The sequence below is a fragment of the Salvelinus fontinalis genome, chromosome 8, assembly GCF_029448725.1.
Source record: "Salvelinus fontinalis isolate EN_2023a chromosome 8, ASM2944872v1, whole genome shotgun sequence".
NCBI classification, from domain to species: domain Eukaryota; kingdom Metazoa; phylum Chordata; class Actinopteri; order Salmoniformes; family Salmonidae; genus Salvelinus; species Salvelinus fontinalis.
In genome coordinates, this window is record NC_074672.1 from 25,614,071 (window position 1) to 25,641,024 (window position 26,954).

At 44.4% G+C, this 26,954-nt stretch overlaps 1 protein-coding gene across 2 annotated transcripts in view; it reads left to right on the plus strand.

Annotated features, from left to right (window-relative positions):
- LOC129860961 (DNA (cytosine-5)-methyltransferase 3B-like) overlaps positions 1-14,323 on the plus strand; it is an 81,674-nt gene extending 67,351 nt beyond the window's left edge. For both annotated transcript variants that reach the window (XM_055931931.1, XM_055931932.1), the window contains exons 17-22: positions 4,532-4,622; positions 4,952-5,100; positions 5,328-5,413; positions 5,703-5,772; positions 8,423-8,541; positions 9,111-14,323. In XM_055931931.1, the coding sequence (XP_055787906.1) occupies positions 4,532-4,622; positions 4,952-5,100; positions 5,328-5,413; positions 5,703-5,772; positions 8,423-8,541; positions 9,111-9,252 (657 nt within the window). In that variant the 3' untranslated portion in view covers positions 9,253-14,323. The remainder of the gene's footprint in view (positions 1-4,531; positions 4,623-4,951; positions 5,101-5,327; positions 5,414-5,702; positions 5,773-8,422; positions 8,542-9,110) is intronic.
- Positions 14,324-26,954: the final 12,631 nt, after the last annotated feature.

A 26,954-nucleotide genomic window follows, 5' to 3' on the forward strand; every position in this document is an offset into this window, starting at 1 on the left:
GTGTTCATTCAGTATTGTTGTAATTGTCATTATTACAACAACAAAAAAATCTGCCGATTTTTAATCGGTATCGGCTTTTTTTGGCCCTCCAATAATCGCTATCGGTATCGGCGTTGAAAATCATAATCGGCCGACCTCTTGTCAGGATGCTCTCGATGGTGCAGCTGTAGAACCTTGAGGATCTGAGGACCAATGCCAAATCTTTTCAGTCTCCTGAGGGGAAATAGGTTTTGTCTTGCCCTCTTCACGACTATCTTGGTGTGTTTGGACCATATTAGTTTGTTGTTGATGTGGACACCAAGGAACTTGAAGCTCTGAACCTGCCCCACTGCGGCCCCGTAAATGAGAATGGGGGTGTGCTCGGTCCTCTTTTTCCTGTTGTCCACAATCCTCTCCTTTGTCTTGAGCACGTTGAGGGAGAGTGTCTTGGCACCACATGGCCAGGTCTCTGACCACCTCCCTATAGGCTGTCTTGTCGTTATCGGTGATCAGGCCTACCACTGTTGTCATCGGCAAACTTAATGATGGTGTTGGAGTCGTGCCTAACAGGGAGTACAGGAGGGGACTGAGCAAGCACCCCTGAGGGGCCATTGTGTTGAGGATCAGCATGGCGGATGTGTTGTTACCTACCCTTACCCCCTGGGGTGGCCCGTCAGGAAGTCCAGGATCCAGTTGCAGAGGGAGGTGTTTAGTCCCAGGGTCCTTAGCTTATTGATGAGCTTTGAGGGCACTATGGTGTTGAACGCTAAGCTGTAGTCAATGAATAGCATTCTCAAATAGGTGTTCCTTTTATCCAGGTGGGAAAGGGCATTGTGGAGTGCAATAGAGATTGCATTATCTGTGGATCTGCTGGGGCAGTATGCAAATTGGAGTGGGTCTAGAGTTTCTGGGATAATGGTGTTGATGTGAGCCATGACCAGCCTTTCAAAGCACTTCATGTCTACAGACGTGAGTGCTACTTGTCGGTAGTCATTTAGGCAGGTTACCTTAGTGTTCTTGGACACAGGCACTATGGTGGTCTGTTTAAAACATGTTGGTATTACAGACTCGGACAGGATGAGGTTAAAAATGTCAGTGAAGACACTTGCCAGTTGGTCAGCGCATGCTCGCAGTACACGTCCTGGTAATCCATCTGGCCCTGCAGCCTTGTGAATGTTGACCTTACTCACATCGGCTGCGGAGAGCGTGATCACACAGTCTTCCGGAACAGCTGGTGCTCTCATGCATGTTTCAGTGTTATTTGCCTCGAAGTGAGCATAGAAGTAGTTTAGCTCGTCTGGTAGGCTTGTGTCACTGGGCAGCTCTCGGCTGTGCTTCCCTTTTGTAGTCTGTAATGGTTTGCAAGCCCTGCCACATCCGACAAGCATCAGAGCTGGTGTAGTACGATTCGATCTTAGTCCTGTATTGACTCTTTACCTGTTTGATGGTTCGTCGGGGGGCATAGCATGATTTCTTATAAGCTTCCGGATTAGAGTCCCGCTCCTTGAAAGCGGCAGTTCTAGCCTTAAGCTCAGTGCGGATGTTGTCTGTAATTCATGGCTTCTGGTTGGGGTATGTACGTATGGTCACTGTGGGGTTGATGTCATCGATGCACTTATTGATGAAGCCAATGACTGATGTGGTGTACTCCTCAATGCCATCAGAGGAATCCCGGAACATATTCCAGTCTGTGCTAGCAAAACAGTCTTGTAGCTTAGCATCTCCTCTAATTTTTGCTTGTAAGCAGGAATCAGGAGGATAGAATTATGGTCAGATTTTCCAAATGGAGGGTGAGGGAGAGCTTTTGTATGCGTCTCTGTGTGTGGAGTAAAGGTGGTCCAGAGTTTATTTTTCCTCTGGTTGCACATTTAACCAGCTGAAAGAAATTTGGAAAAACAGATTTAAGTTTCTCTGCATTAAAGTCCCTGGCTACTAGGAGCGCTGTCTTTGGGTGAGCGTTTTCTTGTTTGCTTATGGCAGAAATACAGCTCATTCAATGCTGTCTTAGTGCCAGCCTCTGACTGTGGTGGTATGTAAACAGCTATGAAAAATACAGATAAACTCTCTAGGTAGATAGTGTGGTGTACAGCTTATCATGAGACTTCCTTAGATATCGTACACCAGCTGTTATTTACAAAAATACATAGTCCACCGCCCCTTATCTTACCAGACGCCGCTGTTCTATTTTGCCGGTACAGCATATAACCAGCCATCTGTATGTTGATAGTGTTGTCGTTCAGCCACAACTCTGTGAAGCATAAGATATTACAGTTTCGAATGTCCTGTTGGTAGTTTAATCTTGCGCGTAGGTATTTGATTTTATTCTCCAACGATTGCCGTAGCACGCGTTCCAGCAGGTATATCTCTCTGGTCACCCCCAAAGCCAATTCCTCCATTGGCCGCCTCTCCTTCCAGTTCTCTGCTGCCAATGACTGGAACGAACTACAAAAATCTCTGAAACTGGAAACACTTATCTCCCTCACTAGCTTTAAGCACCAGCTGTCAGAGCAGCTCACAGATCACTGTACCTGTACATAGCCCATCTATAAATAGCCCAAACAACTACCTCTTCCCCTACTGTATTTATTTATTTATTTATTTATTTTGCTCCTTTGCACCCCAGTATTTCTAGTTTGCACACTCATCTACTGTCAAATCTACCATTCCAGTGTTTTAATTGCTATATTGTATTTACTTCGCCACCATGGCCTATTTATTGCCTTTATCTCCCTTATCTCACCTCATTTGCTCACATTGTATATAGACTTATTTTTCTACTGTATTATTGACTGTATGTTTGTTTTACTCCATGTGTAACTCTGTGTTATATGTGTCGAACTGCTTTGCTTTATCTTGGCCAGGTCGCAGTTGTAAATTTGTTCTGCTGTAAACTTGTTCTCAACTTGCCTACCTGGTTAAATAAAGGTGAAATAAATAAAATAAAAATTGTGCGTTTGCTAGCAGAATGGAAGGAAGTGGGGCTTTATTTGATCGCCTAAGAATTCTCAGAAGGCAGCCCGCCCTCTGTCCCTTTTTTATCCGCCTCCTCTTCATGGAAATCACGAGGATCTTGGCCGGTTCCCGAGAAAGCAGTATATCGTTCGCGTCGGGCTTATCACTCGTTAAAGGAAATAAAGGATTCTGCCAGTCCTTGATGAGGAATGGCAGTCCTGATGTCCAGAAGTTATTTTCAGTCATACTAGACGGTAGCGGCAACATTATGTACAAAATAAGTTACAAAAATAAGTTACAAAAGACGCTAATAAACGAGCAAAAAAACAATCGGTTGGGTACACGTAAAACGTCTGCCTTCTTCTCCGGCGCCATTATAATGCCATACATATTGTACATATGTACAGTGTTGTAACAATGTGAAAATAGTTAAAGTACAAAAGGGAAAATAAACTGATTCAAGTATTTTTAGCCAGATCCTAGTTGGGATGTTGAATTTTATGTTCCATTTGATGGCTTAGAAGGCCCTTCTTGCCTTTTCTTTCAGATCGTTCACAGCTTTGTGGAAAGTGCTGTTTTTATGTGCTCTTGGGCAACGGTGTCTAGATGGAATTTGTATTCGTGGAACATTTAATCTCAGGGCCCAGGTCTGACAGAATCTGTGGAGAAGATCTAAGTGCTGCTTTAGGTCCTCCTTGGTTGGGGACAGAAGTACCAGATCATCAGAAAACTGATTCTAGTTGGGTGAGGTCGGGTGCTGCAGACTGTTCTAGTGCCCTCGTCAATTTGTTGATATATATGTTGAAGAGGGTGGGGCTCAAACTGTCTCCCTGTCTCACCTCACGGCCCTGTGGAAAAAAAGGTGTGTTTTTTGTCCATTTTAACTGCACACTTGTTGTTTGTCTACATGGATTTTATAATGTTCTCCAACAGCGCTTTCCATCAATTTGTATAGGAGACCCTCATGCCAAATTGAGTCCAAAGCTTTTATGAAATCAACAAAGCAATGGAAAACGTTGTTTTTGTTTGTCTGTTAGTAAGGGTGTCCAGGATGAATATGTGGTCTGTCGTATGTTAATTTAGTAAAAAGACAATATGACATTTGCGCAGTACAGAAAATGTAAGTGTCTGCTGTTAATGATAATGCAGAAGGTTTTCCCCAAGGTTGCTGTTGACGCATATCCCACGGTAGTTATTGGGGTCAAATTTGTCTCCACTTTTGTGGATGGGGTGATCAGTCCTTGGTTCCAAATATTGGGGAAGATGCCAGAGCTGAGGATTATGTTAAAGTTTTTAGTATAGCCTATTGGAATTTGTGGTCTGTGTATTAGATCATTTAATTTAGAAATCCATCAACACCACAGGCATTTTTGGGTTGAAGCGTTTGTATTTTGTCCTGTAGTTCATTCAATGTAATTGGAGATTCCAGTGGGGGTTATATACTATCCTATGTTGGGGTTGTTTGATCATATGGATGGGGAGTCAGGGGGGAGGTGACGCTATGTAGGGATAGAGTAGAGGGGATTGGGAATGAGAATATTGGGGCATTGACTTGTGTTACACTCAGTCTGACAATAGGTGGTGCTGTTGTCTCACACAGATAGAAGAGTGGGGACCATTTGACCTGGTGATAGGAGGAAGCCCCTGTAACGACCTATCTATCGTCAACCCCGCCAGGAAGGGACTGTACGGTAAGAAACTTCATAAAAAATGATCAATTAATCTTAATCAAACTTCAATAAATGTGTTACGAAGCATGCTTCACTTCACTCCAATTACACTCTATAAAATCCATGCCAAGTGTTACAGGCTGAAATGGCAGGGAAGTAGTTCTTATCAAATGTTATTTCTATACATTCTCTCTTATATGCACAGTATAAACTTATACCTTGTTTTCCATATACATTGAAGGTACAACAATCAAAGAGATATTTGCAATTGATATATATTATTATTCAGGCGACTGTATTAAAAATCTCCTAACGTGTTCTCCTCATCCCTCGTCTGTCTGTCTGTCCAGAGGGCACAGGGAGGTTGTTCTTTGAGTTCTACCGCCTGCTGAGTGAGGCCAAGCCCAAGGAGGGCGAGGACCGCCCATTCTTCTGGATGTTCGAGAACGTGGTCGCCATGGGCGTCAACGACAAGAGGGACATATCTCGTTTCCTCGAGGTTTGTTATATCCACAATATCAATACAATACAGGTGACAATCTGAGGTATTTGGCATTACTTCATTAGAGCGTTTCAAAAGTTGTTGTAGTCTTTATATGTCGTTGCGGACTCACAACATAACACAAAGGCGTTGTGAAGAGCGAAAATGTATAACCCATGATAGATAGCTGTGGTATGTTAAATGAAACACCTACCTGTGTGTGTGTCCGTGTCCGTGTCCGACAGTGCAATCCAGTGATGATCGATGCCATTGAGGTGTCTGCGGCTCACAGGGCTAGGTACTTCTGGGGCAACCTACCAGGGATGAACAGGTGTGTGATGCCCACAGTCTACTTGTTTTCTGATAACACCATCTTTCATATTCCTGTTTTTAATTTACAATACAAAAATGACCTAATTGCATGGTTGGTAACTACACAGTTATATCTTATGAATTACTTTTACTTTGGTAGTTGTCAATTGTGTTGAAATAAAGTAAATGCCAGAAAGTACACATTGTTACCAATTGAAATCTAGTGGAAACAGTACCGTAAAATAAATGGCCATTTATGGATATCTCTTGGCGTATTCCATATCACATTCCCATTGTTCATGTGCCAGGCCTCGGTGTGCATCTGGGATGGACAAGCTAGAGCTACAGGACTGTCTGGAACATGGCCGTGTGGCTAAGGTAACACTATCTACCTTTACTTCACTCAGTGGAACTGGTCAAAAATCAATAAGTGGTTTTATTTCAGTATATTACAATATACACTCAGTGGCCAGTTTATAAGGTACCCCCATCTAGTACCGGATGGGACCCCCCTTGGCCTCCAGAACTGCCTGAATTCTCCGGAGCATTGACATGTTGCTCAATTGGTATTAAGGGACCCAGCGTTTGCCAGTAAAACATTCCCAACAACATTACACCACCACCACCAGCCTCTACCGTTGATACCAGGCAGGATGGGGCCATGGAGTCATGCTTACGCCAAGTCTGACTCTGCCATCAGCATGACGCAACAGGAACCGGAATTCGTCAGACCAGGCAATGTTCTTCCACTCCTCAATGTCCAGTGTTGGTGATTGCGTGGCCACTGGAGCCGCTTCTGTTTTTTTAGCTGATAGGAGTGGAACCCAGTGTGTTCGTTATTTGCCTGTTTGTGGCCTGCCAGTTAGCTTGCACGATTCTTGCCATTCTCCGTCGACCTTTCATCAATTAGCGGTTTTGGCCCGCTGACTGGATGTTTTTTGTTTGTAGCACCATTCTCGGTAACTCCTGTCGTACATGAAAGCCCAGGAGGCCGGCCGTTTCTGAGATACTGGATCCGGCACGCCTGGCATAGACGATCATACCACGCTCAAAGTTGCTTAGGTCACTCGTTTTGCCCATTCTAACGTTCAATCGAACAGTAACTGAATGTCTCGATGCCTGTCTGCCTGCTTTATACAGCAAGCCACGGCCACATGAACCATTTTCGTGAATGGGATGATGTAGCCAATAAACTGGCCACTGAGTGTATATTTCACAATATCCCACAGAAAACACACACTACATGACCAAAAGTATGTGGACACCTGCTCGTCAAACATCTCATTCCAAAATCATGGGCAATAATATGCAGTTGGTCCCCCCTTTGCTACACTAACAGCATCTACTCTTCTGGGAAGGCTTTCCATTAGATGTTGGAACATTGCTGCGGGGACTTGCTTCCATTCAGACACGAGCATTAGTGAGATCGGGCACTGATGTTGGGCGATTAGGCCTGGCTTGCAGTCGGCATTCCAATTCATCCCAAAGGTGTTTGATGGGGTTGATTGAGGTCACGGCTCTGTGCAGGCCAGTCAAGTTCTTCCACACCGATCTCAACAAACCATTCCTGTATGGACCTCGCTTTGTGCACTGGGGCATTGTCATGCTGAAACAGGAAAGCGCCTTCCCCAAACTGTTGCCACAGAGTTGGAAGCACAGAATCGTCTACAATGTCATTGTATGCTGTAGCGTTAAGATTTCCCTTCATTGGAACAAAGGGGCCAAGCCCAAACCATGAAAAACAGCCCTAGACGATTATCACCAAATGTAATACCTTTTCATATTAGTAATAGCTAGTATATTACATTTACGCAAATAATGAATGCTTTTAAAACATATATTTATTTATTACTTTCCAAATAAACGTTATATATCCATGGAAATATATGGGTAGCCATGAGAAAGACCATGAGAAAGACCCCACCCCCCAATAGCGATCGACTATCGAGGATCGCTATGAGGCGCAATCGGGCGATGTAGGCTTGTACACAATTGCCCAAATTAACACACACATCCTGTCTGTGTGTGGTTACAGTAGGCTAACGTATGTCAATGGTTTTAGGAACAGCAGTAAAGTCAGGCAGGATTTAGGCTACCAACTTCCTAGCCAGTTGTAGATCAATCTTGGGTGCAATGATCACATTCTCGCACTGACTGACTGTGTGGAGGCTCATTGATTTAGCGTTAGGTTAGCCTACATGCTACACTAGCAAAGTTATAAATTATATAGCTGTCGGCTATATTAGCCACGACTTACCGTTCTTTGTGCAGCTTCAAATGTTGAACAAAGTTGGAAATTGTTATGCCGCCGTCTGTAATTTTCTTCCTGCATGTTTTGCAAGTTGCAATCCGTTTTTTGTTGATACAGCATAGTCTTTATATCTGAAAATAATAATTTGAGGTATCATCTTTCCAAGCGCTCCATCTGAATTCATCCGCCGACGTTCCTCTGCACTGCTACGTGCAACTTTTTCTCAGCTGGCACAATTTGATTGGCTGCTGTCCAGTTCAAACTGTAATCTGTTAAATGAAGAGTTGGCGCGCTGCACACTTCTTTTTAATAGCATCATTTTTTATATTTGGGCTTGGAGAGGGTATCAAGTAAGTTCGAGTCAAAAGGCTCAAGTCCAAGTTAAGTCACGAGTCATTGGTGTTAAAGTCAAAGTCAGGTTGCAAGTCATCATATTTCTGACTCGAGTTTGACTCGAGTCCAATTCATGTGACTCGTGTCCACACCTCTGGAAGAGACTCAAACACAGGCACAGACACATGCATACACACACTTGATAACATACTCACTATACACACACGTACACATGGATTTTGTATTGTAGAGTAGTGGCCTGAGGGCACACACTTAATGTAAAATTATATAACTGCCTTAATTTTGCTGGACCCCAGGAAGAGTAGCTGCTGCCTTGGTAATTTCCACTTATTTTAGAAGAAATAGTGAATCGAGCAAGAGGGCCAATATTTTGATCGCATCTGTATAGTGTTAATATGAGTGTGTATTTTCTCTGTCCTGTAGTTTGGAAAGGTGCGCACCATCACCACACGCGCCAACTCCATCAAGCAGGGCAAAGACCAGCACTTTCCCGTCATGATGAATGGCAAAGAGGACATCCTGTGGTGCACCGAGCTGGAGAGGTGAGACCAATGATGTGTATAAACACTGGATGACTAACCGGAAGAGCTGTATTGAAGCCACGCACAGCCATCTTGGTACTTCTCCTCAATTGTAAAAAAAGATTTTGGAAGCTATAGAAATGCTTTTATTAATGTCTACATTAGTTTTTGACACATTTATTCTATTACAAACACCTTCATGTATGCTTTTAAATTCTATTATGTGAGCTAAACATAAAAATAAAAAATTATTAAAAATATAAAAACATTTTCCTTAATGTATTTTATAGAGTACGGTACTAATGTTACTGTCCCCTCTACAACAAACAAAAAACTTAAATACACAGAATTTTGTCCTTAGAATATTTAATTAAAATACTGTAGAATTCCATGTATTACTATGGAGGACTGCTCCTAAAAGGGTGTGCCAATATGGCCAACCGGTAGCTTCAAAGCCCCTCATTGGCTAATACATAGCATTAGCAATCCAGGTTTTATAAATATCATTGGGTGAGACCAAGACCCACAATTCTATTCAGACTGTGCCGCTCACATGTTTAGAAACTGTTCTAATCCTCTGTTCCCTCCAGGATCTTTGGCTTCCCGGTCCACTACACAGATGTGTCCAACATGGGCCGCGGTGCCAGGCAGAAGCTTCTGGGGAGGTCCTGGAGCGTACCTGTCATCAGACACCTGTTTGCCCCTTTGAAGGACTACTTTGCATGTGAATAGTGCCCTCCCTAACCAACCTCTCTGTAGTTCCACACCTCTCTCTACTGCTACCCCATGAGGAGGATCTGCAAATCAAATCAAATGTATTTATAAAGCCCTTTTTACATCAGCTGATGTCACAAAGTGCTATACAGAAACCCAGCCTAAAACCCCAAACAGCAAGCAATGCAGGTGTAGATCTGCACCCTTTGGCCTCCTCCAATCATGAGGCTGAGGAGTAGGACACAAGATCGTGCGGGTACACATGGTGACTCCGCTCTCACCCCTCTCCGTTCAGCCATGATGTTTTCTTCCAACACTCTAAAAATACCCTACACAAAAAAATCTAAGGAGCCAGACCTGCTTTTCACTGAGCGAAACCAGCACTGATAAGGGGACCATTTGAGGGTCTTACTTTTATAGCCTTCCTTTTAACAAAAGGCTGGTCTGAGAGTGACATGGAAAGTACCACTGATTGTCAATCAGAAGTGCCAATGCTAAGTTAGACAATCTTGTTATCCCCTGGTAGGCAAAAGCCAAAGTGTTATTTTAGGGTTTTAAGGCTTTATACACTGCTTTTACTTCTTAACAAATTACTTCCCCTCATGTTGTTTTTGAGTGGATTTGTTGTGATCACAAAGTCAGACATATATATATATATATACACTGCTCAAAAAAATAAAGGGAACACTTAAACAACACAATGTAACTCCAAGTCAATCACACTTCTGTGAAATCAAACTGTCCATTTAGGAAGCAACACTGATTGACAATAAATTTCACATGCTGTTGTGCAAATGGAATAGACAAAAGGTGGAAATTATAGGCAATTAGCAAGACACCCCCAAAAAAGGAGTGATTCTGCCGGTGGTGACCACAGACCACTTCTCAGTTCCTATGCTTCCTGGCTGATGTTTTGGTCACTTTTGAATGCTGGCGGTGCTCTCACTCTAGTGATAGCATGAGACGGAGTCTACAACCCACACAAGTGGCTCAGGTAGTGCAGTTCATCCAGGATGGCACATCAATGCGAGCTGTGGCAAAAAGGTTTGCTGTGTCTGTCAGCGTAGTGTCCAGAGCATGCAGGCGCTACCAGGAGACAGGCCAGTACATCAGGAGACGTGGAGGAGGCCGTAGGAGGGCAACAACCCAGCAGCAGGACCGCTACCTCCGCCTTTGTGCAAGGAGGTGCACTGCCAGCGCCCTGCAAAATGACCTCCAGCAGGCCACAAATGTGCATGTGTCTGCTCAAACGGTCAGAAACAGACTCCATGAGGGTGGTATGAGGGCCTGACGTCCACAGGTGGGGGTTGTGCTTACAGCCCAACACCGTGCAGGACGTTTGGCATTTGCCAGAGAACACCAAGATTGGCAAATTCGCCACTTGCGCCCTGTGCTCTTCACAGATGAAAGCAGGTTCACACTGAGCACATGAGCACATGTGACAGACGTGACAGAGTCTGGAGACGCCGTGGAGAACGTTCTGCTGCCTGCAACATCCTCCAGCATGACCGGTTTGGCGATGGGTCAGTCATGGTGTGGGGTGGCATTTCTTTGTGGGGCCGCACAGCCCTCCCATGTGCTTGCGAGAGGCAGCCTGACTGCCATTAGGTACCGAGATGAGATCCTCAGACCCCTTGTGAGACCATATGCTGACACATGCACATTTGTGGCCTGCTGGAGGTCATTTTGCAGGGCTCTGGCAGTGCACCTCCTTGCACAAAGGCGGAGGTAGCGGTCCTGCTGCTGGGTTGTTGCCCTCCTACGGCCTCCTCCACGTCTCCTGATGTACTGGCCTGTCTGCTGGTAGCGCCTCCATGCTCTGGACACTACGCTGACAGACACAGCAAACCTTTTTGCCACAGCTCGCATTGATGTGCCATCCTGGATGAACTGCACTACCTGAGCCACTTGTGTGGGTTGTAGACTCCGTCTCATGCTATCACTAGAGTGAGAGCACCGCCAGCATTCAAAAGTGACCAAAACATCAGCCAGGAAGCATAGGAACTGAGAAGTGGTCTGTGGTCACCACCTGCAGAATCACTCCTTTTTTGGGGGTGTCTTGCTAATTGCCTATTTCCACCTTTTGTCTATGCACAACAGCATGTGAAATGTATTGTCAATCAGTGTTGCTTCCTAAGTGGACAGTTTGATTTCACAGAAGTGTGATTGACTTGGAGTTACATTGTGTTGTTTAAGTGTTCCCTTTATTTTTTTGAGCAGTGTATATATATATATTTTTTTATATATATTTTATTTTTGCATTTTCCAATTAAGAACATTCAAGACAAAAGTGAAAAGATATTAGACAACAATAGGACAAAGTGACAGTAACAGACGAGCGTAACAAAGAAAAAATAAAACTAATTATATATACAAACATCCAGTAAAAAAATTAATAATAATGAGACATTTGGTCATTGAGTGAATGCTGGCACAATTTGCCAGCAGTAGGCTACATATTATACATTACGTGTGAAACATTATATAAGGATTATATAGAGATTCAATCAATGTGATGTGGGGGGAGATTCTCCATATAGTCAAAAGGTTGCCAAATTCTGGGCCTCCCGGGTGGCGCAGTGGTCTAGCGCCACCAGAGTCTCTGGGTTCGCGCCCAGGTTCTGTCGCAGCCGGCCGGGAGGTCCGTGAGGCGACACACAATTGGGCTAGCGTCGTCCGGGTTAGGGAGGGTTTGACCGGTAGGGATATCCTTGTCTTATTGCGCTCCAGCGACTCCTGTGGCGGTCCGGGCGCAGTGCGCGCTAACCAAGGGGGCCAGGTGCACAGTGTTTCCTCCGACACATTGGTGCTGCTGGCTTCCGGGTTGGAGGCGCGCTGTGTTAAGAAGCAGTGCGGCTTGGTTGGGTTGTGCTTCGGAGGACGCGTGGCTTTCGACCTTCGTCTCTCCCGAGCCCGTACGGGAGTTGTAGCGATGAGACAAGATAGTAATTACTAGCGATTGGATACCACGAAAATTGGGGAGAAAAGGGGATAAAAAAAAATTTAAATTAAAAAGTTGCCAAATTCTGTAAAATGTCTAACCCTATCCTCAAGCAGTTATGCCACACTGATTTTCTAAAACTAGAGAAACTTTTATATAAGAATTTATAGATCTCTTTATCAATGAGTAGACATTTTTGTTTCATTTTCATGATGTCAACATTGGGAAATGTACATGTTCTTCTCCCAAATGCCAATGTGACGTAATACTTGAATCAATACAAAAATGTCCAATCGAGCTGAGAGACAGAATGAAGAAGGCTCCGTTCTCAGCCATGCCAAAATACATAAAAAAATGTACTGTAAAATCAATACGAAGACGTAAAGACTTCTCAATATTGGACATTTTGACATTTGTCATGTGCTACTGTTCTAAAGTATCCATATTCTTTAACTGGAAGTTAGTTTTTGCTTTCACCAAATATAAGTGAGAGTTACCTCATCATCCAGGGCATCTGAAAACCATCTTGGCTATCTGTACAAAAAGTCACTGGAATGTTTTATAGAAATGGTATACTTCATTTTTATACTGTATATATGAAAATGTTTACAAGATTTAAAAAATATTTGATTGGACTTTGGGAGTTTCATTGTCCTAATGTCATCTTAAATTTATATTTTTAAATCTGTAAATTTAAGTGGTTGATAAACCCCAGTATGGTGCATAGATATCCTTCACCATTGTTAAAGTGCTCTGGACTTCAGATTGAAGTACAATATACACTTATTTTGTCTACTCATTTTGGCTACTTTTGTAGCCCTTTTTTTGTTTTGGTAAATGAATGTGGAGAATTTGCTGTGCAGTTTTAAAATACTGGACTTTTTTTTTTACATAGCATATGTTCACAGTGGAGACCTGCCAGTTATTTGTTTTTTACTGAGTACTACTCAGTACTACTCACTCGTTCATGGTGCCTTTTAGCAGTCTGTTCAAAGAGCTTACGTTAGTAAAACACTGACTATATGTCATAACCAGCACTTGCTTTACTTCAAAAGTTATTTTACTAAGATACCAAAATACACAAGATGTTTACATGCTTTATTAATAGCACTGTATCCTTTTAATTTTGATAAATGTCATGCTTTTGATTTTGAATATTCAAAAAAAAAAATCTATTATTTTAATGGATTTTTATAACTACACCTTCAACATTTTTTGTTTTATATACTCAGATCTTCTGCTTACTTAAAACAAAATCTGAAGTAGTAGCACAATATATACAGTGCCTTCAGAAATTATTCATACTCCTTGATTTATTCCACATACTGTTGTGTTACAGCCTGAATTCAAAATGGATTCAATCGATTTTTTTCCTTACCCATCTACACATAATACCCCATAATGACAAAGGGAAAACATGTTTTTAGACATTTTTGCACATTTATTGAAAATGAAATAATCAATTTACATAAGCATTCACACCCCTGAGTCAATACTTTGTAGAAGCACCTTTGGCAGCGATTACAGTAAGTATTTCTGGGTAAGTCTAAGAGACTCTCTCCACATCTAGATTGTGCAATATTTGCTCATTATTATTTTTTAAATTCTTCAAGCTCTGTCAAATTGGTTGTTGATCATTGCAAGACTGTAAGGGCTGTCGTTCTCCTCCTCCTCCTCCTCAGACGAGGAGAGGAGAGAAAGATCAGTAGACCAATACGCAGCATTCGGGAAATAAGCCATCTTTTATTTGACACGATGGCAACACGAAAACAAACACTTTCAAAATTACAAAACAAGAAAACGACGTAGACGAAAAAACCTGAACATGAACTTACATAACTAACGTAAAACTCACGGACAGGAACAGACTACATCAAAACGAAACGAACAACCAAACAGTCCCGTATGGTACATACATATACGAACACGGAAGACAATCACCCACAAACAAACAGTGAGAACACCCTACCTAAATATGACTCTTAATTAGAGGAAAACGCAAAACACCTGCCTCTAAGAGCCATACCAGGCAACCAAAAACCAACATAGAAACAGAAAACATAGACTGCCCACCCAAAACACACGCCCTGACCATGAACACATACAAAAACAACAGAAAACAGGTCAGGACCGTTACAGAACCCCCCCCTCAAGGTGCGAACGCCGGGCGCACCAGCACAAAGTCCAGGGGAGGGTCTGGGTGGGCAGTTGACCACGGTGGTGGCTCAGGCTCTGGACGCTGTCCCCACACCACCATAGTCACTCCCCGCTTCTGTCTTCCCCTCCCAATGACCACCCTAAAACTAACATCCCCTAAATGAACGGCCAGCACCGGGACAAGGGGCAGCACCGGGACAAGGGGCAGCACCGGGACAAGGGGCAGCACCGGGACAAGGGGCAGCACCGGGACAAGGGGCAGCACCGGGACAAGGGGCAGCACCGGGACAAGGGGCAGCACCGGGACAAGGGGCAGCACCGGGACAAGGGGCAGCACCGGGATAAGGGGCAGCACCGGGACAAGGGGCAGGTCCCGGCTGAGATACTCAGGCAGATCCTGACTGAACGGCTCTCGACGCTCATGGCTGGCTGACGGCTCTCGACGCTCATGGCAGGCTGACGGCTCTCGACGCTCATGGCAGGCTGACGGCTCTCGACGCTCATGGCAGGCTGACGGCTCTCGACGCTCATGGCAGGCTGACGGCTCTCGACGCTCATGGCAGGCTGACGGCTCTCGACGCTCATGGCAGGCTGACGGCTCTCGACGCTCATGGCAGGCTGACGGCTCTCGACGCTCATGGCAGGCTGACGGCTCGACGCTCATGGCAGGCTGACGGCTCTCGACGCTCATGGCAGGCTGACGGCTCTCGACGCTCATGGCAGGCTGACGGCTCTGGCAGATCCTGTCTGGTTGGCGGCTCTGGCAGATCCTGTCTGGTTGGCGGCTCTGGCAGATCCTGTCTGGTTGGCGGCTCTGGCAGATCCTGTCTGGTTGGCGGCTCTGGCAGATCCTGTCTGGTTGGCGGCTCTGGCAGATCCTGTCTGGTTGGCGGCTCTGGCAGATCCTGTCTGGTTGGCGGCTCTGGCAGATCCTGTCTGGCGGGCGGCTCTAGCGGCTCCTGTCTGGCGGGCGGCTCTAGCGGCTCCTGTCTGGCGGACGGCTCTGTAGGCTCATGGCAGACGAGCGGCTTTGCAGGCTCATGGCAGACGGGCGGCTTTGCAGGCTCATGGCAGACGGGCGGCTTTGCAGGCTCATGGCAGACGGATGGCTCAGACGGCGCTGGGGAGACGGATGGCTCAGATGGCGCTGGGGAGACGGATGGCTCAGATGACGCTGAGGAGACGGATGGCTCAGATGGCGCTGGGGAGACGGATGGCTCAGATGGCGCTGGGGAGACGGATGGCTCAGATGGCGCTGGGGAGACGGATGGCTCAGATGGCGCTGGGGAGACGGATGGCTCTGGCCGGATACGGCGCACTGTAGACCTGGTGCGTGGTGCCGGAACTGGAGGCACCGGGCTAAGGATAAGCACCTTCCTACTAGTGCGGGGAGCAGGGACAGGGCACACTGTACTCTCAAAGCCCACTCTATACCTGATGCGAGGTACCGGCACTGGTGAAACCGGGCTGAGGACAAGCACATCAGGATTAGTAGGGGGAGAAGATACAGTGTGTACAGGGCTCTGGAGACGCACAGGAGGCTTAGTGCGTGGTGCCGGAACTGGAGGCACCGAACTGGATACACGCACTACAGAGAGAGTGCGTGGAGGAGGAACAGGGCTCAGGAGACGCACTGGTAGCCTAGTGCGTAGTGTAGGCACTGTAGGTACTAGGCTGGGGCGGGGAGGTGGCGCCGGAAATACCGGACCGTGGAGGCATACTGGCACTCTTGAGCATTGAGCCTGCCCAACCTTACCTGGTTGAATACTCCCGGTTGCCCGACCAGTGCGGGGAGGTGGAATAACCCGCACCGACCTATGTAGGCGAACCGGGGAAACCATGCGTAAGGCAGGTGCCATGTATGCCGGCCCGAGGAGACGCACTGGAGACCAGACGCGTTGAGCCGGCCTCATGACACCTGGCTCAATACCCAATCTAGCCCTGCCAGTGCGGGGAGGTGGAATAACCCGCACTGGGCTATGCACTCGTACAGGAGACACCGTGCGCTCTACTGCGTAACACTGCGCCTGCCCGTACTCCCGCTCTCCACGGTAAGCCTGGGAAGTGGGCGCAGGTCTCCTACCTGCCCTTGGCCCACTACCTCTTAGCCCCCCCCCAAGAAATTTTTGGGTGTTACTTACGGGCTTTTTGGGCTTCCGTGCCAGACGCGTTCCCTCATAACTCCGGTTCCTCTCTCCGGTAGCCTCTGCTCTCCTCAGTGCCTCCAGCTGTTCCCATGGGAGGCGATCCCTACCAGCCAGGATCTCCTCCCATGTGTAGCAACCTTTTCCGTCCAATATATCGTCCCAAGTCCATTGCTCCTTCTTTTCCTGTCCCTTACTCCGTTGAGTTTTCCCTTGCCGCTTGGTCCTAGCGTGGTGGGTGATTCTGTAAGGGCTGTCGTTCTCCTCATCCTCGGACGAGGAGAGGAGGGAAGGATCAGTAGACCAAAATGCAGCATTAGGGAAATAAGCCATCTCTTTATTCGAACACGACGATGGCAACACGAAAACACAACACTTTCAAAATTACAAAACAAAAAAACGGCGTAGACGAAAACTGAACTTAACTAACTAAACGTAAAACTCACGGACAGGAACAGACTACATCAAAACGAACGAACAACCAAACAGTCCCGTATGGTGCAAAACATAACACAGATATGGAAGACAATCACCCCCAAACAAACAGTGAGAACACCCTACCTAAATATGACTCTTAATTAGAGGAAAACGCAAAACACCTGCCTCTAATTAAGAGCCATACCAGGCAACCAAAAACCAACATAGAAACAGAAAACATAGACTGCCCACCCAAAACACACGCCCTGACCATGAACACATACAAAAACAACAGAAAACAGGTCAGGACCGTTACAAAGACAACCATTTTCAGTGTCTTGTCATATATTTCCAAGTAAATTTAAGTCAAAACTGTAACTCGGCCACTCAGGAATATTTGTTATTTTCTTGTCAAGTAACCGGTGTAGATTTGGTTTTGTGTTTTAGGTTATTGTCCTGCTGATAGGTGGAGAGCAGATGGAACCAGATTTTGCCTGTGTTGATTTTTTTTTTATCCTGAAAAACTCCCCAGTCCTTAACGATTACAAGCATACCCATAAGATGATGCAGTCACCACTATGCTTGGAAATATGGAGAGTGGTACTCAGTAATGTGTTGTATTGGATTTGTATTCAGGACAAAAATGTATTGCTTTGCCCACATTTTTTGCAGTGTTACTTTAGTGCCTTGTTGCAAACAGGATGCATGTTTTCAAATATTTTTATTCTGTACAGGCTTCCTTCGTTTCACGCTGTCAATTAGGTTAGTATTATGGAGTAACTACGATGTTGTTGATCCATCCTCAGTTTTCCTTCCTCTGCGGCAACTGAGTTAGGAAGAATGCCTGTATCTTTGTAGTGGCTGGGTGTATTGATACACCATCCAGAGTGTAATTAATAACTTAACCATGCTCAAAGGGATATTTAATGTCCCTTTTGTACGCACATTTTTATTCCTGAACTTATTTTGGCTTGCCCTAGCTAAGGGGTTCAATACTTAATGACTCAAGAGATTTCAGCTTTTCAATTTTAATTAATTTGATTAAACATAATACCACATTGACATTATGGGGTATTGTGTGTAGGCCAGTGATAAAATGTGTAAAAAGTCAAGGGGTGTGAATACTTACTGAAGGCACTGAATAAGGCTTGCTTGTGATGTATTATTTTATCAAGCATTTTAGAACAAGATTAATCAATAGGCTTTTTTGTATGTTAGATTTGCAACATCTTTTTATATATATATATATATATGATTTATATTTTGTGAAAAATACTTTCTCCAATAATAATGTACTTCCATTGTGCATTCAAATGTTTTTAAACTAAACGTGTTTGAAGAGGGAGTTATTCAAAAAGATCTGTCTCCTATTTTTGTACTTGTGTACTGTTTGGAAAAGCAGCAAGAAAGTATTTCTTTGTACTCGATATCTATTCAATAAAAACTGCTTTAATTATGTTCTTTACTATGTTGGTTTTCCTTGTAATTTCAACAGTAAAACATTGTAGAATCCACCTTAAAATACCTTAAATGTGTTTTACAGCATTAATGCTGTAGATTGCACTGCATATGGGTATAATGCTGAAAAATACTGTTATTAACTGTAATTGTAAGCCTCCTGTAAAAATGACTAACTTACTGTATTTCTTTACAGTAGTATCTGCTAAGAAAAGCAACTTCTGCTAGTCAAAACCGCCAGACCTGCCCTGAGAACAGTCTTGGTTTCAACTATAGGATACAACGCTCTTTCTCTCTCTCACACACACACCACAGATGTTTGGCGCCGCATTCATTACTCATGCAAAAAAAAACATAGAAATGTGGCGAACTACAGTTTTGCTTGTGGGGTAGAGTGCCCTTGCACCAAAGCATCACGACTTGTTACACTACCCCGACCTCATCCTGCAATTTGGGTGACTCATTCGTTTGTGGACACCCAGGGTTTGAGAGCAAGCACTCCTACTTAAAGGAGTGAGCCAGAAAACTTGTCTGAGAGCCACCAGTTACTCCAATCTTACTTATGCAGCGGCCAATTGTTTCCACATAGTATTGAAGTTGTTGGTGTCATTAATTTGAGGAGCAATTATTTAACAACGCCATTCAGGGACCTCTTCAGTCAAAAGTGTTCACAAAGCAAAGCACTGTAGAGATGTTCAAAATTGTATACAAAGTAAAAACATACACTAAAGGCCTTGTTGTAATGGGAGAAAATGATGACGGATACATATTTGTAAAGATCTCACTGATTCTGGTCAGAGAATCACAGGTTAATTTTATTGTTGGGGTATCAGTCTGTGTCACTGGTCGATCTCGGGGTTCATTTTATACCAGATTCTCTTTATGTGTGTGTCGGTTGGAGACCGAGATGGTGAGATCTTTGTCGGCGCATCTGAGGGCAAATGTTGGAGTGGAGAATATTAACGACCTTGAATATGTTCAGCAGGAGGACATAAAATACCATTTGATGCCAACATAGTGCCGGGAATTGCTTCAGTCTTTCAACCAAAGAGGTGCGCTCTTGATTGATAAATGTAACATATTTATGTCATTGTATTGAAAAAAGGTGCTATCTAGAATCTAAAATGGTTATTTGGCTGTCCCCATATGAGAACCCTTTGAAGATCACTTTTTGATTCCAGGTACTTGTATAACCTTTTTGGTTCTAGGTAGAAATCTTCTGGGTTCCATGTAAGGGTTTCCAGACATTTCTGGGGGGGAATGGCCCTAGCCCTCACCCTCCGATCCAACAGGTCCCAGACGTGCTCAATGGGATTGAGATCCGGGCTCTTAGCTGGCCATAGCAGTAACACTGACATTCCTGTCTTGCAGGAAATCACACACAGAACGAGCATTGGCATTGTCATGCTGGAGGGTCATGTCAGGATGAGCCTGCAGGAAGGGTACCACATGAGGGAGGAAGGATGTCTTCTCTGTAACGCACAGAGTTGAAATTGCCTGCAATGACAACAAGCTCAGTCCGATGATGCTGTGACACACCGCCCCAGACCATGACGCACCCTCCACCTCCAAATCGATCCAGAGTACAGGCCTCGGTGTAACGCTCATTCCTTCGACGATAAACGCGAATCCGACCATCACCCCTGGTGAGACAAAACCACGACTCGTCGGTGAAGAGCACTTTTTGCCAGTCCTGTCTGGTTCAGCGGCGGTGGGTTTGTGCCCATAGGCGACATCATTGCCGGTGATTTCTGGTCAGGACCTGCCTTACAACAGAACTACAAGCCCTCAGTCCAGCCTCTCTCAGCCTATTGCAGACAGTCTGAGCACTGATGGAGGGATTGTGCGTTCCTGGTGTAACTCAGGCAGTTGGGCTCCCAAGTGGCGCAGTGGTCTAACATGGAACCCAAACCGGCTGCTCGCGTGCGCCATCATGCATAAATGTATTTTGTACCCCCACAACAAACGCGATCATGACACGCAGGTTCAAATATCAAAACAAACTCTGAACCATTTATATTAATTTAGGGACAGGTCGAAAAGCATTAAACATTTTTGGCAATTTAGCTAATTAGTCCTATTTAGCTAGCTTGCTGTTGCTAGCTAATTTGTCCTGGGATATAAACATTGAGTAGTTATTTTACCTGAAATGCACAAGGTCCTCTACTCCGCCAATTAATCCACACATAAAACGGTCAACCGAATAATTTCTAGTCATCTCTCTTTTTTCCAGGCTTTTTCTTCTCTTGACTTTATATTGCGATTGGAAACTTTCATAAATTAGGTGCATTACCGCCACTGACCTCGTTCGTCTTTCAGTCACCCATGTGGGTATAACCAATGAGGAGATGGCACGTGGGTACCTGCTTCTATAAACCAATGAGGAGATAGGAGAGGCAGGACTTGCAGCGCGATCTGCGTCAGAAATAGAACTGATTTCTATTTTAGCCCTTGGCAACGCAGACACTCGGCGCGCTAGCAGTGTGGGTGCAATAATTAATAACATAGATTTCTAAATTTATTTTGCAACGCTCGCGTACGCGACGTGGGTGGTGTATTCAGCCTTTAAGACACTGCATCTCAGTGCTTGAGGCGTCACTACAGAAAACCCGGTTCAAATCCAGACTGTATCACAACCGGCCGTGATTGGAAGTCCCATAGGGCGGCGCACAATTGGTCCAGCGTCGTCCGAGTTTGGCCGGGTAGGCCGTCATTGTAAATAAGAATTTGTTCTCAACTGACTTGCCTAGTTAAATAAAGGTTAAATTTAAAAAAAGTTGTTGCCATCCTGTACCTGTCCCACAGGTGTGATGTTTGGATGTACCGATCCTGTGCATGTGTTGTTACACGTGGTCTGCCACTGTGAGGTTGATCAGCTGTCCATCCTGTCTCCCTGTGGCGCTGTCTTAGGCATGTTCACGCAGATGAGCTTTTGGTGTTTTTCAGTAAAAAGGCCTCTTTAGTGTCCTAAGTTTTCATAACGGTGACCTTAATTGCCTACCGTCTGTAAGCTGTTAGTGTCTCAATGACCGTTCCACAGGTGCATGTTCATTAATTATTTATTATTCATTGAACAAGCATGGGAAACAGTGTTTAAACCCTTTACAATGAAGATCTGTGAAGTCATTTGGATTTTTACGAATTATCTTTGAAAGACAGGGTCCTGAAAAATGGACGTTTCCTTTTTTGCTGAGTTTAGTTAGTTTGTTTGCCCTCAAAATAAATGGTTTATGCTATGAGGGAGCAAGAAATATGCAATAAAATGGACGGAAATTACAAAAGTACATAAAAGTACAGAAATATTCAAATGTTTCTGAAAATTAATTGTTTGTCCTCTTGTGCTGGTATGGAGTGCAGCGCATAGCCTAACAGAGTTTTTTTTCTTAGTATTTTTTAAAAGAAAATGAAGAATGGATAGGATCTGTAATAATGGATAGGACACTTGTCCTCCTCCAAGCATCATTGACCTCCAGGAACAGTGGCCTTTCCTTTTCACCAAGTTATGGCTCTGCGACCACTTCAATACTCGTGATTGACAGTCACAAGCTCTCCTGAACAAGGGTAAGAGAATTTTCAACTTTTTTAAAAGCCGAAAGACAAAGTTGAGGAGAGAGATCCAGTGCCTGCTGAATGAAATCGATGGTTACATAAAAGGCAATGACGAACTAACAGCCACTGCTGCCATTCTTTTGTTGATGACCCACTTCAAAGAGAAGGACAAGTCTCTGTTCCTCTTGGCAGATGTAAGGAATAGTGTTTTTATACTTATAAAGTTAATATGATTAATGGTGTTTATACTGTCCTATTACACATGATTTGAATATTTTCGTTTTGTGATTTTAGGTCACTGCAACTCGGGTTGATGTCGAGGCGCAAATTCCTTTGCCAGACACACCAAGGATGATCATGCTTGGTAATACATTTATTTGATTTAAGGTGGAACAGAAATATATAGTATTGTGGTACCTATCTAGAGATGTCTAGTAAGTATACACTAACAGCCTTACTTTTGTGTATTTCAGGAAATACTCTTTTGGGTTCCTCAAAACGGATGGTGTCGATCGAGGGGAGAGTGGTCTGTGTTTTGGACAGTGAGTCCAACTTTGCTGCTGCCCTCTCTGTGCTCTTCAGCACTTTCCATGTTTTTAACATAGAATACCAGGAGTCGACCTCTGCAACCTTGAAGCTGATACAGAGGTAAGCATTGAACATTCATTAATCCAACACTTACATTTAGCATTTGTTTGTTACATTGCAATGATATTCCTTATTGTTTGTGTACTTTTTCCACTCGAACTCGTTCAGGTCTGCGAGAAAGCGTGTAACATGTGCGTCAATTGGCAATGGCTTCCTCTGAACGACCTTTCCGGTCTTGCGGCTCACTTCTGCTTTCGCTGTGCATTTGGTTCCTTCAGGGTTTATTCGAACCAGGAACCTGCACAAACCAACATAGAATATATTAAATCAGTTGAGGCATTGAAAATGATCTGCTTGCGCCATCCCAGAGACTGTGTTGGCTTGCGGTAGCGTGCTTCTCTGGCTCCAATCTAGCCCTGCTCGCTCCTTTCTATCCGTCCTTCTCTCAGACCCGTTTTCTCTCGATCTCTCTCTCTCTCTCTCATTTCTCTCTCAAAGACAGGCAGGCAAGCAGTTCTTGTTAGTTTTTTGTCAAAATGTCTCCATGTTCTACTGTTGTTTTCCTATTTTTCATTGATCTGTTTAGATTGTATTCTTTTCTTACATAATCCTGTATTTTCAAGATTGCCCTATTCTGATGTCTTGGTTTGTGTATGGTGAAGTACAATATTGGCTAGTATTTGTCAATGTTCTTATCACTGTATCTCTCTCTGTCTCCCTCTCTCCCCTACTATCTTGTTACGCTCGTTGTTTGAGTGAGGAGACCAAGGTGCAGCGTGGTAGGCGAACATCTTTCTTTTATTGATAACACCGAAAAAACAACAAATACAATACGAAACGCACAGTTCTGTAGGGTTGGAAAGCAACAGTACAAAAACAAGATCCCACAAACTAAAGGTGGAAAAAGGCTGCCTAAGTATGATCCCCAATCAGAGACAACGATAGACAGCTGCCTCTGATTGGGAACCATACCTGGCCAACAAAGAAATAGAAAAACTAGAATACCCACCCAAATCACGTCCTGACCTAACCAAATAGAGAAATAAAAAGGCTCTCTAAGGTCAGGGAGTGACATATCTGGAGTTGTAATGTTGCTCTTTTCAAATGTTGTTCTTTGTGGTTAAAGTGCAATTCATGTGAAATTCATATTATGAATTTGAATAAACATATAAATCTGTACACATTGTTTTTCTTACAATATTACATTTCAGGGAGCTGTCTTCTAAAGACAACCTGCAATGCTGCTTAGTACTGTAAAATAATTGTATATTACTGTAGGTATTTCCCTGTAAATTTACAGCATTATACTGGCACCACAGTTGCCAGTTTAATACTGTAATTTTGCTTTACAGCAGTGATGCTGTAATAGTTACCAGCATGATTGTCCTTACTGTAAAACATATTACAGCATCCCTGCTGTAAATGTACAGCAGGGATGCTGTAATATGTATGTCACATAAATCATGCTGTAAACTATATTACAGCATTACTGCTGTAAAGCAGAATTACAGTATTAAACTGGCAACTGTGGTGCCAGTATAATGCTGTAAATTTACAGGAACATCTTTACAGTGTACAGTCTCGTATGGTGGGTTCCAATTTAGAACGAAGAACAGATATAGCCCTTGGTTCTCTCCAGACCTGACTGCCCTTGACCAGCACAAAAACATCCTGTGAAGTTCTGCATTAGCATTGAAGAGCCCCCGTGATATGCAACTTTTCAGGGAAGTTAGGAGCCAATATACACAGGCAGTTAGGAAAGCTAAGGCTAGCTTTTTCAAGAAGAAATTTGCATTCTGTAGCACAAACTCAAAAAAGTTCTGGGACACTGTAAAGTCCATGGAGAATAAGAGCACCTCCTCCCAGCTGGCAACTGCACTGAGGCTAGGAAACACTGTCACCACCGATAAACCTACGATAATCGAGAATTTCAATAAGCATTTTTCTACAGCTGCCCATGCTTTCCACCTGGCTACCCATAACCCGGTCAACAGCTCTGCACCCCCCACAGCAACTTGCGCAAGCCTCCCCCATTTCTCCATCACCCAAATCCAGATAGCTGATGTTCTGAAAGAATCTGGATCCCTACAAATCAGCTGGGCTAGACAATCTGACCCTCTCTTCCTAAAATTATCAGCTGCAATTGTTGCAACCCCTATTACTAGCCTGTTCAACCTGTCTTTCGTATCGTCTGAGATTCCCAAAGATTGGAAAGCTGCCGCGGTCATCCCCCTCTTCAAAGGGGGAGACACTCTTGACCCAAACTGCTACAGACCTATATCTATCCTATCCTGCCTTTCTAAGGTCTTCAAAAGCCAAGTTAACAAACAGATTACAGACCATTTCAAATCCCACCGTACCTTCTCCGCTATGCAATCTGGTTTCAGAGCTGGTCATGGGTGCACCTCAGCCACGCTCAAGGTCCTAAACGATATCATAACCGCCATCGATAAGAGACATTACTGTGCAGCCGTATTAATTGACCCTCATAAAACTGACCATCCTACCGATCCTTGACTTCGGCGATGTCATTTACAAAATAGACTCCAACACTCCACTCAACAAATTGGATGCAGTCTATCACAGTGCCATCCGTTTTGTCACCAAAGCCCCATTTAATACCCACCACTGCGACCTGTACGCTCTCGTTGGCTGGCCCTCACTTCATACTCGTCGCCAAACCCACTGGCTCCAGGTCATCTACAAGTATCTGCTAGGTAAAGCCCCGCCTTGTCTCAGCTCACTGGTCACCATAGCAGCACCCACCTGTAGCACACGCTCCAGCAGGTATATCTCACTGGTCACCCCCAAAGCCAATTCTTCTTTTGGCCGCCTTTCCTTACAGTTCTCTGCTGCCAATGACTGGAACGAACTGCAAAAATCACTGAAGCTGGAGATTCATATCTCCCTCACTAGCTTTAAGCACCAGCTCACAGATCACTGCACCTGTACATAGCTCATCTGTAAATAGCCCATCTAACTACCTCATCCCAATACTGTATTTATTTATTTATCTTGCTCCTTTGCACCCCAGGACCTCTATTTGCACATTCATCTTCTGCACATCTACCATTTCAGTGTTTAATTGCTATATTGTAATTACTTCGCCACCATGGCCTATTTATTGCCTTACCTCCCTTATCCTACCTCATTTGCACATACTGTATATAGACTTTTTCTACTGTATTATTGACCGTATGTTTTTTATTCCATGTGTAACTCTGTGTTGTTGTATGTGTCGAACTGCTTTGCTTTATCTTGGCCAGGTCCCAGTTGCAAACGAGAACCTGTTCTCAACTTGCCTACCTGGTTAAATAAAGGTGAAATAAAAATAAATAAATACACCCTCTTATGGGTCAAGCCCTTCAAGACCACATGAGACATACACTACATGACCAAAAGTATGTGGACACCTGCTCATTGAACATCTAATTTCAAAATCATGGTCATTAATATGAAGTTGGACCCCCTTTGCAGCTATAACAGCCTCCACTCTTCTGGAAAGGATTTCCACTAGATGTTGAAACATTGCTGAGGGGACATGCTTCCATTCAGCCACAAGAGCATTGGTTAAGTCGGGCACTGATGAAGGGCGATTAGGGCTGGCTCGCAGTCGGGGTCCAATTCATTGCAAAGGTGTTTGATGGGGTTGAGGTCAGGGCTCTGTGCAGGCCAGTCAAGTTCTTCCACACCGATCTGTACAAACAATTTCTTTATGGAGCACTTTGTGCATGGGGGCATTGTCATGCTGAAACAAGAAAGGACCTTCTCCAAACTGTTGCCACAAAGTACAGAATCATCTAGAATGTCATTGTATGCTGTAGCGTTAAGATTTCCCTTCACTGGAACTAAGGGGCCAAGCCTGAACCATGACAAACAGCCCCTGACCGTTGTTCCTCCTCCACCAAACTTTACAGTTGGCACAATGCATTGGGGCAGGTAGCGTTCTCCTGGCATCCACCACACCCAGATTCATCTGTCGGACTGCCAGATGGTGAAGCGTGATTCCTCACTCCAGAGAATGTGTTTCCACTGCTCCAATGGCGGCGAGCTTTACACCACTCCAGCCAACGCTTGACATTACGCATGGTGATCTTAGGCTTGTGTGCGGCTGCTGGGCTATGGAAAACCTTTTCATGAAGCTCCGGCCAAACAGCTCTTGTGCTGACATTGCTTCCAGTGGCAGTTTGGAACTCGGTAGTGGGTGTTGCAACCGAGGACAGACAATGTTTACGCACTTCAGCACTCGGCGGTCCCGTTCTGTGAGCTTGTGTGGCCTACAACTTCCCGGTTGAGCTGTTGTTGCTCTTAGAAGTTTCCATTTCACAATAACACCACTTACAGTTGACCAGGGCAACTCTGGCAGGGCAGAAATTTGACGAACTGACTTGTTGGAAAGGTGTCATCCTATGACGGAGCCACGTTGAAAGTCACCGAGCTCTTCAGTAAGGCCATTCTTCTGCCAA